Genomic DNA, 17678 nt, shown 5'->3' with positions numbered 1-17678 from the left:
GCAGCCTTATCAATAGAAATGTGTTCATAGTAATTAATGTACTGTAAGCCATGTTATGTCCCACAATTTATAATATTTTCAAGGCAACGAAATCTGTGAGATAAGCAAATCTAGAGTCCCCTAATGAATATCTAGTCCATGACTAAATGATATCATACCCCTGCAAGTTAAATGTTTTTTCAGAAACCCAAAATGGCTCACGTTCATCAGGGTTTGTGTTGAATTTAAATTATCCTGTTAATAATTAATACAGGATCATGTTTTAACCATCCTTGCCTAATCAAGAGTCACTTTTTAATTAATTTGTTTGTTTACAAACAGTTTGTATTTTATTACAAGAGCATTAAGTTTGGGAGCTAAAAAGCCAAATGCATTACATTTTCTTATCATGTTTGTATCAATTGTGATTTTAAAGGCTGGCACGAGTCAATCAGCTATGTTCTGTTACTTTGACATTTTAGCAACCAATTTTTTACTTTCAGGGTAAATTTGAGCCAATGAAAAGTAAATTTAGTTAAGTTAACCAAGGTCAAGTTAGCTGATGGTAAATGACTAGAAAAAAGGGGTCAAATCCAAGGGAAATCAGATTTTCTTCGAGTTAGTGAAAGGTTGGAGTTAACCAGGTTTGAGTTAGCTGAGTTCAACTGTAAACCAATTACCTTACTGGTCAGTAACTAACCACCACCTGAGATTAAGACTCCTTAATGATTAAGACAATCAATTCTATAGACCCCTTACTATAAGTCCAATAAAGTCCATTATAATTTTGGAAAGAAGAAGTATGTATATATAAAGCGGCCAAACATACATGTGTTAATTTGTATCATGGAAGAACTAATCACAGCTCTAACAATATGACCTCCTCAACTAACACCAAATAAGGAAACTAGCAATGGATTCCATCTTAATTCCTAGTCTACTTGGCTTATCTGGGTCTCAAGCACTTACTGGCACATCTGAATTTGGTTCCTGCCTTTTTTCTTAGTATTTACAGGTTTGTAAAATTAACTTGGCTTAATTAATAAGCCTTAATTGGATATTTTTAAGGCATTCCTCTAGATACTTCATCTAGATCTCTGAGACTACTTTTATAACCCTAAATGCGAAGTTTCCAATTTATCAAATGAAGAACCCTTAAAATTCCTGGCAAAGAGTAAGTTAGAAAAATGGCAAAATAAAATACTAATTCTTTCCTTTAGGAAAGGGGAAGGAAAGGAGAAAGGGAAAGAAGAGTTGTGCTGCCAAAAATCAAAGTAAAATAACACATATTCCACTTATCCTAGAAATTGAGATAATGTAATAAATGTAATAAAGCTTTGAAAGATTCCCTATTTTAAAGATCCCCCATTTTACAGATTCCTCATTTTACAGATTCCTCATTTTACAGATTCCTCATTTTACAGAGTCCCCATTTTACAGATTCCCTATTTTAAGTTCCACATTTTAAAGATTCTCCATTTTAAAGATTCCGCATTCCTCCATTCCCCCGTTCCCAGTTCCCTGTTTTAAAGATAGCCCCAATTTCACCATTTGCATGTGCCCAGCTCCTTTAATGCGCCACAATTGTACTTTTTATTCCAAACATATAGACACAATTGAATACTTCACTACCTCAATTGCAAGGGCACAAAATATAATTTCTAGTGAAAAAAATCATCTTCTTGAATAGTAGCAACATTTCATAGGGTCGGTAAGAAAAATATACTGCGGTGGAATTTAACTGGTCACCATCCTGTTTTTTACAAGGGGCAATAATTTTTGTACTACATCATGGTGAATTCACTTTTTCTTGTGATTCTTCTTTGAAGATGAAGTAAGAAATTATCTTTGACATTGTTTAACAAGGTCAAATACATCTCACGCATAGAATACACAAGGAAAATCTGGGTAGTAATCAAAGGCCTGTTGGTTAACCTCTTAAAAGCAGCTGGGCAAAGTTGCCTTCACAGCCAGTCAACTTGCCCAGTGCCCGGTCTCAACTTATTGCTATAGTTATCATTATCAATAACGATTTCTTAAAGCATAAACAAGCGAATATTAACGTTAAAAGCCGACATTTCGGCGTCATCGTGACACCATTCTCAAGGCAAAGTGAACAAATAATGCGATATCGATGATTGATTTCTATAGTCTCTACAAATTAACATAATAACAAAGGATCACAAATTCTTCAAGTGAATACCTTTGCGCGACTCGAATCTGTTTGCACGTTTAGGGATGGTTTAAGTTTTCTTATAAAAAGCATCTCCTTAATTAGGCAATCAAATTTGTTAGTACATTTGGCAAGCACGTGATATTGTTCTGAAAGACAAGGTGGTACGTTCAAATTATGTTCGCTGAAGTAATGTTTACAAATTGACGACGATTTTTGTTTGTGTCCATCAACGCGTTCGTGGAGGTGGCCGCGAGTGTAACCAACATATCCTGCATCACACAGGTTACATTGAAATTTATAAACTACACATTGTTGGTTAACAGTGGCTGGCTTGACTTGTCGAACTTTAAGGTCTTGGTTGAGTTTTCTGCTGACGAACACGGGCTGAATGGTGGTATTGATTTTTGGGCTAAGCTCTGTGAGGGGTGTCTACAAAACGAAGACCTAAGACCTAAGACCTAAGACCTAAGACCCAAAAACGAAGACTTTTTTTTTCGCAGGCCTATCAAACCACAGACAGTCAAACCGGGTCAACGCTTTTCTTCAGACAACAACTGACGCGAAATTAATGGGGTCTTCGTTTTGTAGATAAGGCCGGCTCGAACTACAAAACGAAGACCCTCGCTAAATTGCTTTGTTCGTTGTCAGCTGACGCGGAATCAATGGGGTCTTCGTTTTGTAGATAAGACCAGCTCGAACTACAAAACGAAGACCCTCGCTTAAATGCTTTTTTTGTGTCATCTGACGCGGAATCAATGGGGTCTTCGTTTTGTAGATAAGACCGGGTCGAACTACAAAACGAAGACCCTCGCTTAAATGCTGTTTTTGTGTCAGCTGACGCAGAATCAATGGGGTCTTCGTTTTGTAGATAAGACCGGGTGGAACTACAAAACGAAGACCCTCGCTTAAATGCTTTTTTTGTGTCATCTGACGCGGAATCGATGGGGTCTTCGTTTTGTAGATAAGACCGGGTGGAACTACAAAATGAAGACCCTCGCTTAAATGTTTTCTTTGTGTCATCCGACGCGGAATCAGTGGGGTCTTCGTTTTGTATATAAGACCAGCTTGAACTACAAAACGAAGACCCTCGCTTAAATGCTTTGTTCGTTGTCAGCTGACACGAAATCAATTGAGGGGGTCTTCGTTTCGTAGATAAGGCCAGTTCGAACTACAAAACGAAGACCCTCACTTAAATGCTTTCTTCTTTGTCAGCTGACGCGAAATCAATGGGGTCTTCGTTTTGTAGATAAGACCGGCTGGAACTATAAAACGAAGACCATCGCGTAAATGCTTTGTTCGTTGTCAGCTGACTCGAAATGGGTTCTTGTATAATGTCGACAGTTTTTATCGGCTAATCCCCTGTAGAACCCACTTCTTGACAGTAATTGGAAAACAGTAAAAAATAGAATAAAATAATGTAAACTTGCACACCTTCGGGGACGGTATGGACGCAAAACCATCGCCGCCCCCAATTTCAAAGGGAAGACCCTCTTTAAAATAAAGAAAATCAAATACTGTTTTATTTGCAATTGGAGGAAAACGTACAAACAGAGAGACTTTCTGCGATTCCCAATAGAATTTACAAACGGTTAATCTTCATATTTATAGCTGAATAACATTAACAACGATCAAAATGGACACCAATTAAATGAAATAATTAGCTGACTCCCTTTCTATCCCTTTTAATACATTTGTATTGAAATGCAGGCATGCTTGTTTGTAAAAATAAGGCATGACCTAGAATATTTTGCGTATATATGATTTATAAAACGTAAATTTGAACTGGAACAAATTCAGCAAAAAAAATTGAAAGATAATCAAATAACTCGAAAAACTACGCAATATATAGAGATCAATTTCATTTCCTTTCATTTCGTGATATGTATTGACAACAGGAACAAAGCGAATGCCTATAACGTAAAAACGTAAATCCAACAAAATGTGAAGATTAAAATGCAGTTTTTCTACATTCTAGTGTTTATGCCTTGGAAACTGGCTTCAAAACTTCTCTACGAATAATAACCACGAGTTCGCGGTATTCAGTACCTGCAGGAGGAAGTAATTCAATCACGTGTCAACACTACGCCAGTATTAAAGGATTTGAAATCAAGAACCGTTCTATTGCGATCTTTCCTTGATTTCTTTCTGATGAAATCTAGATGGGCTGAGAGAATCGACTTAAAAGCGGCTACTGCTAGGGAATGTTTGCAGATGTTGTCGTAATAATAACCACGAGTTCGCGGTCATTTTGTCGAGTTCGTGGTTAATACGTAGAGAAGTTTTGAAGCCAGTTTCCAAGGCATAAACACTAGAATGTAGAAAAACTGCATTTTAATCTTCACATTTTGTTGGATTTACGTTTTTACGTTATAGGTATTCGCTTTGTTCCTGTTGTCAATACATATCACGAAATGAAAGGAAATGAAATTGATCTCTATATATTGCGTAGTTTTTCGAGTTATTTGATTATCTTTCAATTTTTTTTGCTGAATTTGTTCCAGTTCAAATTTACGTTTTATAAATCATATATACGCAAAATATTCTAGGTCATGCCTTATTTTTACAAACAAGCATGCCTGCATTTCAATACAAATGTATTAAAAGGGATAGAAAGGGAGTCAGCTAATTATTTCATTTAATTGGTGTCCATTTTGATCGTTGTTAATGTTATTCAGCTATAAATATGAAGATTAACCGTTTGTAAATTCTATTGGGAATCGCAGAAAGTCTCTCTGTTTGTACGTTTTCCTCCAATTGCAAATAAAACAGTATTTGATTTTCTTTATTTTAAAGAGGGTCTTCCCTTTGAAATTGGGGGCGGCGATGGTTTTGCGTCCATACCGTCCCCGAAGGTGTGCAAGTTTACATTATTTTATTCTATTTTTTACTGTTTTCCAATTACTGTCAAGAAGTGGGTTCTACAGGGGATTAGCCGATAAAAACTGTCGACATTATACAAGAACCCATTTCGAGTCAGCTGACAACGAACAAAGCATTTACACGATGGTCTTCGTTTTATAGTTCCAGCCGGTCTTATCTACAAAACGAAGACCCCATTGATTTCGCGTCAGCTGACAAAGAAGAAAGCATTTAAGTGAGGGTCTTCGTTTTGTAGTTCGAACTGGCCTTATCTACGAAACGAAGACCCCCTCAATTGATTTTGTGTCAGCTGACAACGAACAAAGCATTTAAGCGAGGGTCTTCGTTTTGTAGTTCAAGCTGGTCTTATATACAAAACGAAGACCCCACTGATTCCGCGTCGGATGACACAAAGAAAACATTTAAGCGAGGGTCTTCATTTTGTAGTTCCACCCGGTCTTATCTACAAAACGAAGACCCCATCGATTCCGCGTCAGATGACACAAAAAAAGCATTTAAGCGAGGGTCTTCGTTTTGTAGTTCCACCCGGTCTTATCTACAAAACGAAGACCCCATTGATTCTGCGTCAGCTGACACAAAGACAGCATTTAAGCGAGGGTCTTCGTTTTGTAGTTCAAGCTGGTCTTATATACAAAACGAAGACCCCACTGATTCCGCGTCGGATGACACAAAGAAAACATTTAAGCGAGGGTCTTCATTTTGTAGTTCCACCCGGTCTTATCTACAAAACGAAGACCCCATCGATTCCGCGTCAGATGACACAAAAAAAGCATTTAAGCGAGGGTCTTCGTTTTGTAGTTCCACCCGGTCTTATCTACAAAACGAAGACCCCATTGATTCTGCGTCAGCTGACACAGACAGCATTTAAGCGAGGGTCTTCGTTTTGTAGTTCGAGCTGGTCTTATCTACAAAACGAAGACCCCATTGATTCCGCGTCAGATGACACAAAAAAAGCATTTAAGCGAGGGTCTTCGTTTTGTAGTTCGAGCTGGTCTTATCTACAAAACGAAGACCCCATTGATTCCGCGTCAGCTGACAACGAACAAAGCAATTTAGCGAGGGCCTTCGTTTTGTAGTTCGAGCCGGCCTTATCTACAAAACGAAGACCCCATTAATTTCGCGTCAGTTGTTGTCTGAAGAAAAGCGTTGACCCGGTTTGACTGTCTGTGGTTTGATAGGCCTGCGAAAAAACAAGTCTTCGTTTTTGGGTCTTAGGTCTTAGGTCTTCGTTTTGTAGACACCCGGTCTGTGAGACGTTTTTTCACTACATTAGCAGAGACCTGATCTTTAAATGGTATGATGATTCGGATGCGGGGTGTAGTCGTGTCGGTTGATGGAATGTGCTGCTGGTCTGCTACCTTGGAATCTACGAATCGCTTGACAGCCAGATTGAATAAGTCCTTCGGGTACTTAAGCTTTAAGAAAACCGTCTCAAGTCGATCGCATTCTTGTGAGAACTACAACCAGTCGGACGATATGCAGTAAGCACGATCTAACATAGTGGTAATTAGACTGCGCTTGTACCGAATGTCGACGTGGCTCAGGTAGTGGAGTAAAAGGCCCGTGTTGGTTGGTTTTACGTGGACCTTGGCCTTGATTCTGGGGGCTAAGTTTAATAGTTGAACACCGATGAAAGGAAGCGAGGCATTCCGTTCCACCTCCATAGTAAACTTTGCTGATGGGTGGAAATGGTTTAACGTGTCAAGAAAAATTTTGGCTGATGCTATGTCAGGCATGATGGTAAAGGTGTCATCAACACATCATCGATAATAGGGGGGAAATTTGCAAACTTGATTGAGTTTGTCTTCAATGGAGCACATAAAAACATTGGCGAGCAGAGGACCAAGAGGGGATCCCATTGTGACCCCATCTGTTTGCTCATAGAGATTTCCATTGTACTGAAATAGTTGATTCTTAGTGGCTGCGTTGAGTAGTTCAATTAGCTGGTCTCCTGATAGGTTCAGTTCATGGTTCTTGTTGAACCAGTCATCACTGAAAGCTTTGTCAGCTAAAATCTGGATAGTTTCATCCAGTGGTACATTGGTAAATAAAGAGGTGACATCGTAAGATACTAGGATATCACCTCTGTTGATCTCAAGGCTTTGTACTTCGTTGACAAACTCAAAGGTGTCTTTAACTGTGTACTGATTGCATGAGAGTGGTTTCAATTTTTCATCCAGCCATTTAGCCAACGCGTAGTTATATGTATGCGTAGCGGAGAGAATTGGGCACATAGCAAGTTGTGCCTTATGCGTCTTCAGTAGGCCATATAAGTGTGCGAGTCTAGAACCTTTGGGACAGATGGAGTCGGCAATGGGCTTGGGTAGTACTTTAGATATGACAGCACAAATTTGCTTTTCCCGTTGTAAAAGCGGATGATAATATTTCACTGGTCTTCCTCTTGTTTTGGGTCTCTGCGTATCAACTGATCTAAATTTGCTGGTGTCATTGATGGAGCCTCCATCAATGACACCAGCAAATTCAGAACAGACGCATGAGGCACAACTTGCTATGTGCCCAATTCTCTCCGCTACACATACATATAACTACGTGTTGGCTAAATGGCTGGATGAAAAATTGAAACCACTCTCATGCAATCAGTTCACAGTTACAGACACCTTTGAGTTTGTCAACGAAGCACAAAGCCTTGAGATCAACAGAGGTGATATCCTAGTATCTTACGATGTCACCTCTTTATTTACCAATGTACCACTGGATGAAACTATCCAGATTTTAGCTGACAAAGCTTTCAGTGATGACTGGTTCAACAAGAACCATGAACTGAACCTATCAGGAGACCAGCTAATTGAACTACTCAACGCAGCCACTAAGAATCAACTATTTCAGTACAACGGAAATCTCTATGAGCAAACAGATGGGGTCGCAATGGGATCCCCTCTTGGTCCTCTGCTCACCAATGTTTTTATGTGCTCCATTGAAGACAAACTCAATCAAGATTGCAAATTGCCCCCCTATTATCGACGATATGTTGATGACACCTTTACCATCATGCCTGACATAGCATCAGCCAAAATTTTTCTTGACATCTTAAACCATTTCCACCCATCAGCAAAGTTTACTATGGAGGTGGAACGGAATGCCTCGCTTCCTTTCATCGGTGTTCAACTATTAAACTTAGCCCCCAGAATCAAAACCAAGGTCCACGTAAAACCAACCAACACGGGCCTTTTACTCCACTACCTGAGCCACGTCGACATTCAGTACAAGCGCAGTCTAATTACCACTATGTTAGATCGTGCTTACCGCATATCGTCCGACTGGTCGTACTTCTCACAAGAATGCGATCGACTTGAGACGGTTTTCTTTAAGCTTAAGTACCCGAAGGACTTATTCAATCTGGCTGTCAAGCAATTCGTAGATTCCAAGGTAGCAGACCAGCAGCACATTCCATCAACCGACACAACTACACCCTGCATCCGAATCATCATACCATTTAAAGATCAGGTCTCTGCTAATGTAGTGAAAAAACGTCTCACAGACCTTAGCCCAAAAATCAATACCACCATTCAGCCCATGTTCGTCAGCAGAAAACTCAACCAAGACCTTAAAGTTCGACAAGTCAAGCCAGCCACTGTTAACCAACAATGTGTAGTTTATAAATTTCAGTGTAACCTGTGTGATGCAGGATATGTTGGTTACACTCGCAGCCACCTCCATGAACGCGTTGGACACAAACAAAAATCGTCGTCAATTTGTAAACATTACTTCAGCGAACATAACTCAAACATACCACCTTGTCTTTCAGAACAATTTCACGTGCTTGCCAAATGTACTAACAAATTTGATTGCCCAATTAAGGAGATGCTTTTTATAAGAAAACTTAAACCATCCCTAAACGTGCAAACAGATTCGAGTCGCGCAAAGGTATTCACTTGAAGAATTTGTGATTCTTTTGTTATTATGTTAATTTGTAGAGACTATAGAAATCAAATCATCAATATTGCATTATTTGTTCACTTTGCCTTGGGAATGGTGTCATGATGACACCGAAACGTCGGCTTTTAACATTAGTATTTGCTTGTTTATAAGTTATCATTATCATTACTTAATGTTATCTTTATTTTAAGTATCATGTAACCCTTTAACCACCAAGTTAAGAATGACTAGCAGCTAATTTCTCCTTACAATATCACTCAGTTGAATCAAACATTAAGGTCATGAGAATAAAAGAAATGATTGCCAAGTAAGGGGGCTCTTGACTGTTTAACAAATTCTCTTTGTCAGTACCATAGGAAGTGTGTAGCTAACAACATGGAGAATATTACTAACCACTGAAGCTAGGGTGTAAATGTTAAGAAATAGAAGTCCTAATGGAGACCAGAGGAAAGACAGGAGGAGTCACAAAAAAAAGAACAGAAATTTACCCTTGAAGTTAACAAAAAAAAAACAAAACAAAACAAACAATTAGATGGAAAGATGATCAATTCTACAAATCACTGCCAAGAAAACCTTTAGCTACATTACAAAATAGACTAGTAAAACTATAAGAATTAAGGAATGTCAGCTTACTTCTCCCTGAGGGACAAACTTTGTCAGCAGGAACTAGAGGAACAAAATGATTAGGCCCTGTTGTTTCCCAACTCCCAGTTGATGTCCACATGATTACCAGTGGGTGCATCATTGAATAACCCTCTCGAGGATGAATGACAGCATTAAAATGACTCACAAGGCTCTCTCTGCGACTTTCTGGAAAAACACTTCTTACTGGACGGTGAAAGACGGTTGCCAGCGCATGGAGATGCCAATACGAAGCCCAGGTGGAATCTTTGCAAGTTTCACATACCTCTGCTTTGAATACCTCTTCCAGACCTGTTTTGTCAAATTCCCCTGATAACTTGCTTATTCCCTTGACACCTGATTTACCTCGTATATATTCTTCTTGAAACCGAATTCTTTCTTTGATATTAGGGTCAGCTAAATAATGTGATTTGTTACACCCAAGCTCCAGCAATGTTCTCACGCGCATTTCTTGATGCTTACTTTCATCTCCATGGGCCAAAATTGATGCTGCTCGGAATAAACAATTTCCATCACCCGTGGTGCAAAGAGCAACATATTCACCATCCAATTTGCCAGTTGGTATTAGTTTCTGAGAATTTTCATCAATATCTAATGGAAAATTCTCCTTCTCATTAATAGCCAAAGGAAGAAGTTTTAATGCATTTGCCTTATTATGTAGGTCGTCAAATCCAGTTTGAGATGCTTTTTGGAGATCCTTTAGGTAACCTTTATAATCTAAGAAGAATAATGTGAAAAATTTTGATAATTTTGTAACAAATTGGGGTGGAATGGGGGGGGGGGAGAGGGAGGGAGGGAGACTAACTTTGCGTTAGATTAGCGAGTTCTTACTCAGAGCCATAATCTCCTGATTGAGCTAAATCTAACTCAGGAAACTTAAAAAAAATTGATAATTTATATAGTGCTGTTGTGGCTGCTGGTAAAACTCATTTGCTGATCAATTTTACCACTGTATACCTAGTGTATATGGTGTAATGAAAGCATAACATGGTGGTCAATGTGGGAAAATTTAGTCTTAATTTTCTTATTAAAATAATTTTTTAGATACCTCAGTATAGATACCCTGTCTAATCAATACTGTTTTTTTGTGACACCATGGGAAAATATACATATATAAAAAGCAAAACAACAACAGCAATATCCATCCACAATATATAAATAAACACTGATGCACAGATGAACATGCACTGCTGTCAGGGCTTGTCATGCCACACTATGTATCGCTATAGCATATTTAAACTTTATAAGCCACCCCCTCGCACTACAATGCTGCGAAGCCACCCTATCACTAGGTTTTCTGAATAAAAGTGCCAAAATACTGACTGTAACACAAGAGCTGTACATGTATGTATCTTACTAGTAACACAGCTTATGAAAACAAAGAAACAAAAAAAAGTTACCATGCATGTACAATGAACATGAACAGGGCTGTCATTAAGTTTTGATTCGCCTGTAGCCTTGTTATCCACACCCGTAGCAAACTTGTTACTTTGTGGATGAATACACCGATTCCAGAAAAAACCGGAAATTGCATGCAAGCAAGGCTTAATAGCCCTCGAGCTTTCAAAATGGTGGACGAAATGTAGGGGAAGAACGAAAAAAATTGAATGTATGTAGGTTAGAGCTACTTGTCTGGAGCAAATGTGGTAAAGAAAAGGAAAAGAGTTGGACACAAGTGTTGTGCGGCTGCAAACTCTAATAATCAAAGCAAAAACCTACCTGATTTATCATTTCCATGACTGAGTTTCCTTCGGACAAGCCAGATAAACAAAGAAGAAAAAAGTGGGAAATACTTATGAAAAGGGGAGGTGCCTCTTTTACTTCAGTAGGAAATAATTTTTGTTGTTCTGAGCACTTCTTGCTAAGTTGTTTTAAACTGGGAAACTGGGAGTCGTACCCTCGGTTTTCCCCTGGACAAAAGTTGATGACGAATCTCTGTTTAGAGTGAAAGATGTGAAACATCTGAGTCTTGCAAAGAAAAAGTGAATACCCATCAGCTTCAATCAACTTAGGAATTAATCAGTTTTGATGCCTCTGAGGTAAACAAAAAAAGTTTCTCAAAAACAATGTTGAATGTGGAAGGACATTAGTGATTTAAATACAACCATTGATGAATTGTAAATGTTTTTTACTCTCTTAATATTTCAGCAAGATCTGGCTTTTAGGTTTAATATTTCAGAACTAGTAGTGTCCGATAAATTATTGCATGAGCCAATTTCCTGTATTTGATGTTTGGGAGCCTGTCCATTAATTATTTACCTGAAGTTTTTTAGGCTGAATTTGAAAACATAAGGTGCACAATAGACTGAAGAGAGATAATAGGTCAGACACCCAAGACCTGGAGAAGCAGGGTGAACTTTACTGAATAAAAGTCTGCCAACACATTTTAAGGCCTTGGAGGAATTTTCCTTAATGTCATGGATTTAATAGACAGCATTTACTGGCAGGAAGAAGGTTATAATCTTCATCCCTCATACATGTATGAGACCAAGTAAATCAGAACTGACAATAATTTTACCAATTTTCTAAGAAAGACTGTTTTCCAGCCATGAACCAGAACTGCAAATGTAAGAATACAAGCTGAAAAGGCTATTAGGAGAATAAATGGATGGCATAAATTTGATGGAGTAATTCCACTAAGGTTGTGTAGAGTTGTTAATCAACCCTGGGTAGTGAGCTATTTGCTTGTAAACCGGCAGAAAAAAAAGTTATCTAATTATTCTTAACACATAAATTATGTTCAATTTGTCATTTGGTAGTGAATAGGGACTTTAAGCAACGACAATGGGGACGGCGACGGGAACGCCATGAGATCAGGGAAAAGCCAAAAGGTCCACTGCGCATGACTGGTGGGAAACATGTTGACGTTCTGCGTTCGGGCCCGCCACGAGTGGAGCTGATTTCGCGTTGTCTGAAAACGTGAGTATTTGAGCTTATTCACTTTCGTTTCCTCTGCTGTGTGAACACTAAATAAACCCGTGATACTAATTTCGAAGAACTTTAATTGCTTTTTTCCTCTTGTTATGTGAGATATTTCATTTTTATGTTTTTTTATTATTTTAAAGACCCAAGATCCTGAAGCAAGTCGGCAAACATGTGAGTACCATGAAATATGTTTTTGAAAGCTTGTGTAAATAAAGACACCTTACACGCATTTCAATTGAAATTTTTTTCCATTGAGAAGCACTCAAATGGCAATATTGGTTTATTATGATGAAAATCTGAACATATTTAAAAGGGTAGACTCCATAAAAACTTGTGTAGCCGTTTTCAGATTTAGTCATAAGATCAGTGATTTACTTTAATAGGTCTTTATCAGTCGGCACACTGTTTTGTCGTAAACAATATTCTGCAGATTTTCATTTACTTTATTGTATAACTCAGATTTGCAGATATTAAAAAGGATTTGGATCTTTGGTTGTAACTGGATAATCCAGAGCCACTTTTGCCAGCGAATGTGTTCTGGTTAGTTTAGTCAGTTTGGTTCTATTTATACAAAAGGGAATTTCAAACAGCTAGCTGAGACAGAGCATTTCCTTATATTATTTAATTAAGCTGGTCTAAGCCACTTTAAGCTCGGAAACTGTAGGGTTTTGTGGCTTTTTTGATTCAGGAATTAAACGAACTCGTTGGGTTTACATCTTTTAACTCTGAAGGGTGCCCCTGTATTCTTAAGGGTGTTTTGAAGTTGCGTCATTTAAGTAACCCTTGGAAGGTGACCCTTTGTCTTTTACACTGTGAATTAACTGAAATCTATCTTATGCTATTTTTAAGGGCTACTCCAATGTACTGGACGAAAGATCTCGATCTTCTCTTAATAAGAGAAGTGTTAGCTGTTGATCCCTATAGCCAGCTGAAGGGAAGTAGAGAGAGAGAGCTAAATTGTGGGAAGAAATTACCATGAGCCTAAATTCAGTTTCAGCTCCTCAATTTTCAGTTACTGTGAGGTCCGTAACGGACCGAGTAAACCTGGTCCTAATAAAGAAACACAAGAAAAAGGTTTCCAAAGAAAACAAGGCCAGTGGCATAATTCCCCTGATGAGCCCTCAGAGTTTGAGTTAGGCATGGATGAAATATGTGGGAAGGCTGAGGCTGCTGAGAGGGATCAGCAAGTTATCTCTGAGGAAAGAAAAGCCAACTTTGAGAAAGAGAAAAAGCAGGTGGAAGATATGCAAGCTAAGGCTTTGGAGAAAGTAGGAGAGACGAAAAAAAGAGTGGCAGTTAGTGATAACAGTAGTGGAGAGCCTGAGAAAAAAGAAAAAAGAGCCAGAAGATCTGGAACAGAGGCCATAGCTTATCTTAGGAGAAATCTGCAAGGAATTCCAAATCAGGCAAGAAGAATTACAAATAAGAAAAGAGAAGCAGTGTGCCCAAGCAAAGCATCAAGAGCAAATGACACAGCAACTGATCCAACAACAAGAGCATCAGCAAGATACGTTTGCTAACCTACAGCAGCAGTAAAATCAGCAGCTACAACAGTTAAGCCAGATGCAAATGGCTATGCTGCAACAACAACAGCAGCAAAGCCAGGCTCTCATAGCAGTACTGCAGGAGTTTGCCAAGAAGAAGTAGACTGAAGCTCTAGAATAATGCACCAGTCATTTGAACCCCTTCCCCATCCCCCCGCCCCCCCTCGAAAGCCCTGTCTTGCAGGGAAAAAATTCAGGGTGAACTCAACCACCCTCTAAACATCAAGCACAATTCATTAAATAGATTATACTTTTTAACAACTGGAGCTCTCACAGGATTTTTTTCATACCACTGAAGCCAAGGTTCAAAATTACTTATTTATTTCTCCACGAGTGAAATCCCCACTAAACTCCCTCTCAGTGGTACATTCCCTGAATACCGGGGAACCTAAATCGAGTGAAAATGAGGTGAAAACCCCCGCTTTGCCCTGGTTATTCCCCAATGGAGGGGGGAGGTTCAAATGACTGGTACATACAAACTTTACTGTTGGGTTCATACTGATATGTTAAATATTTAGTTTTGTATAGAAAAAAAGCCAAAGTTTGTTCTTCTTCCTTTGGCGCAGTTATTACAAATGTTGATGTTAATAGTAACTGTTGGAAATGACTTTGGCACGTGCCTGCTGTAAGTCTCTGGATTTAGCCATGTTCTCTAGGGTACTTCATTTTAAAGATAGAAAATAGTCTCTTAATTTGAAGGAAAATGCACACTACTTCACAATACTTGTATTTTGTTTAAGTCAGATTTATTGCATAAACTGAGATGACTAACTAATCGGTTTCTTTGCATGACCATGACTACCTGAAAGGGGTACTAACATTGGTGCTGACCATGGGTGCTGGATAAAGGGCCACAAACACCTCTACTAGGGGGAGGGGTACATGGATATAACACTGATGGTTAAGAGCAAAGGGTTTCTTGGGTTCAAAATGTTCTTGCGCATTTTCTCTGTATTTTTCTTACACATAGTACAATGTTCTTATCAGTTGACTAAGCAAAGTACTCCTCTAATGTGGGAGGATCCAATTCAAAAAAATCAGCAGTTGTATTGCCATATAAGCATGTTAATGCATTTCTTAGTAGAGTACAAACAATATACATATTTCCTACTCTATAGACAAGCCAATCATGATGTTTCTTTTGAAATCAACAAACGTGAAGTACTCAACTATATCTCCAAATAACCATTCCACAGAGACTCAAACAGAGCTCATGGCCTTATTGAAATTTACCATTTGTGGGGTGAGTACCATGTTTCTAAAAGGGGCCTGAAGGTGTACCCTCATTGGATAAGCTGGGTCTCCATAAACACACAGGGGATGATGCACAGGCCCGGGTATAAAAGCATACGTTGCATGTCCTGAAGAAGATTCGAGTCTGCTAGCATGCCAGCGTCATGTCGCCTACCCTCTAGATAAAAAAAGAACACAGAAAACAAATATTAGGATTGGGAATTTTACCAAACGGTCATTTAGTATGTAATTTCCCTTACCTACTGGTCCATGCATGTTTCCAATAAGGCCGTTTGGAAGTGCCACGGACTGAAATTTTATCCCATGAACCCTTTTGTGGCCATTATATACGATTCTTTGATTTTCACCAGGCTTACTTATTGGTCTCACTGTTCCATCATTGAAACCAAAACAGTTATCCAAGGGAGATCCCTTGGCTGTTATGGCATGGCTATATCTTTCCAGTACATAGGGGTCGAGTATGCTATCATTCCACTCCAAAATTCGGTGGCTGTGTGACTGGCAGATGTAGTCTATCATGTAGTTGAGGTTAGGGTTAGGGTTAGGGTTAGGGTTCTTTGATAGTACTCCATCATTTCGGGAATCTCCAATACGTCAGCGAGAAAAATCAGGGTATGAATCGTAAGGCAGGTCGAGATTATTAGACTGGTTTAAATCATACAAGAGTAGAAGTTTGTCATCGTTGAGCACACCGTCAATGTGGCATATCAAGAGTTGATCTCGAACTTCTTTCAATGATAAACAGAGGACGAACATTAATAAGGTCAATAAACTTGACAGTGCAGAAACCACGCGTTGCGACAGCGCTGCTTAATGTTTAAGAATTCCTGCCACAATGGCGTTCTCTCCCCAGTCTTCTCACAGGTTTCAGGGTCCCCATCGCTGTCCGCGTTCCTGCTGCTTAAAGTCCCTAATGTAAACAGAGTATGTGATATTGTTCATCAGTGGTAATTAAATATTTGGTGATTTCTACCGTACTGAAATTGTGCATTTTGTGGCTTCATGTTCTATTTCTGGCACAGGGTGTAACATAGAAAACCACATGGTAGAGCTGGTGTATAATTGACTAATAACATAAAAGTACAATTGAATTTGACCTCATTGAGAATTTCCTACATTGCATGATCTTTTAGATTCCCAATTGTTTTGAACTATTTTGAAATATTTATTCAAATATTCATTACAAGAGAAAAACTAGAAGTAGCTGAATTCTCTCATATTAATTAGATCCTGGACAAACTTATTGGAACTTCGATATACATTATTTATTCTGACTTTAGCAATAATCACATCTTGTAAGGCCATCTCTAAGCATTAGGTAAGACAATTCATATATAACATATTTATCATAAATTGTTCAATATTCTTTAGCATCTGACCTTCCACCATTCTATTCATTAAAAATTTTCAGTTCCAATTTATAGCCAGGACATTCCAAAGTCTGTTCACAACAAAAAGTATTTGTTGTACATTGTACATCATAAACTGAAGTACATATGACTCTTACCTTGTTTACTTTTAAACCAGTATCAAACATTTTGCACATTGATTTTATAAAAAAAAAAGCAATCTTTCAGGGTCTCACCATCCATATGCATAACAATGACATTCCTAGCTTAAATGATTTCCTGGAGATTGCTCTTACTTGGGTCTGTAACCAGCTCAGCTGGGGGCCCCCAAAATTTCCCTTTTCTCTTGAACAAAAAACAGCATTTTGTTACTTGCACCTTCGTCCATCCCTGTTGATGCATTATTTCAGTGTACTTGTCCATTACTAGCTAGTTGCTAATATATATTCTAGGTCATCTTTCATGGCATATGACTGCAGATACATGTAGTCTTTGTTACACTGTAGTACACTTCATTGGTATTTTTATTGGTGATTTGACTGATGAATCAGCTTTGTGATTGCATCCTACCCTGCAACGCATTGATGCTGTCACTGTATACCGAACCCTTGCTTACACCATTCTTGGCGAGTAAATCGTGGTCTTGTTTGAAACTCTGATTAGCATCGTTTGAACTGAAGGATTTCTCTTTATTCTCTAACACCGATTGTTAATTTATGAAGAGAGACTGGATGTTCTCTAACTTGAGAAGACTGAAGTCGTCAGTGAAAAGTGTTTTGTTGCAATACTCCTGATATCCGGCACAATTTTTAAATTTACTTCAGTATGTTCTTTCAAGCTCTTGCTTCACAATCAGTTTTACTACTTTAAGCTAGCTTTAGAAAAGCTATTCTTCGAGTCAGGGTCATGAATTTTTAAAATTTTCATTTCATTCAAATTCTTTTTCCTAAACCAACCATGAACAAAGTTCTTTTAGGCAATAAAAATGGTGAGAACAGGTTCTTTTTGTGCATATTAGAGATTGAGACAATC

At 38.5% G+C, this 17678-nt stretch overlaps 4 protein-coding genes and 2 pseudogenes across 10 annotated transcripts in view; 3 read left to right on the top strand and 3 right to left on the bottom strand.

Annotated features, from left to right (window-relative positions):
- The window catches only part of LOC110063448 (signal recognition particle subunit SRP54), a 131615-nt gene that overhangs the window by 62051 nt on the left and 51886 nt on the right, over positions 1–17678 (top strand). The gene's annotated exons all lie outside the window — the stretch shown is intronic.
- Positions 1–17678, bottom strand: part of LOC110063547 (uncharacterized) — a 59230-nt gene that overhangs the window by 32593 nt on the left and 8959 nt on the right. For all 7 annotated transcript variants that reach the window (XM_089288044.1, XM_089288042.1, XM_089288045.1 and 4 more), the window contains exon 4: positions 9566–10291. In XM_089288044.1, coding sequence (XP_089144170.1) covers positions 9566–10291 — 726 coding nt within the window. The remainder of the gene's footprint in view (positions 1–9565; positions 10292–17678) is intronic.
- On the bottom strand, positions 1458–7150 carry LOC149113203 (uncharacterized; annotated as a pseudogene).
- On the top strand, positions 7467–8932 carry LOC149113202 (uncharacterized). The gene has a single exon (XM_089288048.1). The coding sequence runs from the start codon at positions 7487–7489 to the stop codon at positions 8930–8932; it is 1446 nt and encodes a 481-aa protein (XP_089144174.1). The 5' UTR covers positions 7467–7486.
- Positions 13263–14265, top strand: LOC149113201 (uncharacterized; annotated as a pseudogene).
- On the bottom strand, positions 14768–16061 carry LOC149113200 (uncharacterized). The gene is made up of 2 exons (XM_089288049.1): positions 15537–16061; positions 14768–15454 (listed from the first exon to the last, which is right to left on the bottom strand). The coding sequence occupies exons 1-2, from the start codon at positions 15814–15816 to the stop codon at positions 15327–15329; spliced, it is 408 nt and encodes a 135-aa protein (XP_089144175.1). The 5' UTR covers positions 15817–16061; the 3' UTR covers positions 14768–15326.

This window comes from Orbicella faveolata, unplaced genomic scaffold (genome assembly GCF_042242905.1).
Source record: "Orbicella faveolata isolate gen_17 unplaced genomic scaffold, um_ofav_v1 contig_15, whole genome shotgun sequence".
NCBI lineage: Eukaryota > Metazoa > Cnidaria > Anthozoa > Scleractinia > Merulinidae > Orbicella > Orbicella faveolata.
Note: the sequence above shows the minus strand (reverse complement) of the source record. Positions and strands in the feature narration are given on the sequence as shown.

What these genes read in the sequence shown, in the direction of transcription:
- LOC149113202 (XM_089288048.1), top strand. Translation starts at nt 7,487, where the DNA reads ATGGAGCCTCCATCAATGACACCAGCAAATTCAGAACAGACGCATGAG.
- LOC149113200 (XM_089288049.1), bottom strand. Translation starts at nt 15,816, where the DNA reads ATGATAGACTACATCTGCCAGTCACACAGCCACCGAATTTTGGAGTGG. An exon ending in AAACATGCATGGACCAGTAG is followed by an intron (nt 15,455 to 15,536) that starts GTAAGGGAAATT and finishes TTTTTTATCTAG; the next exon opens with AGGGTAGGCGACATGACGCT.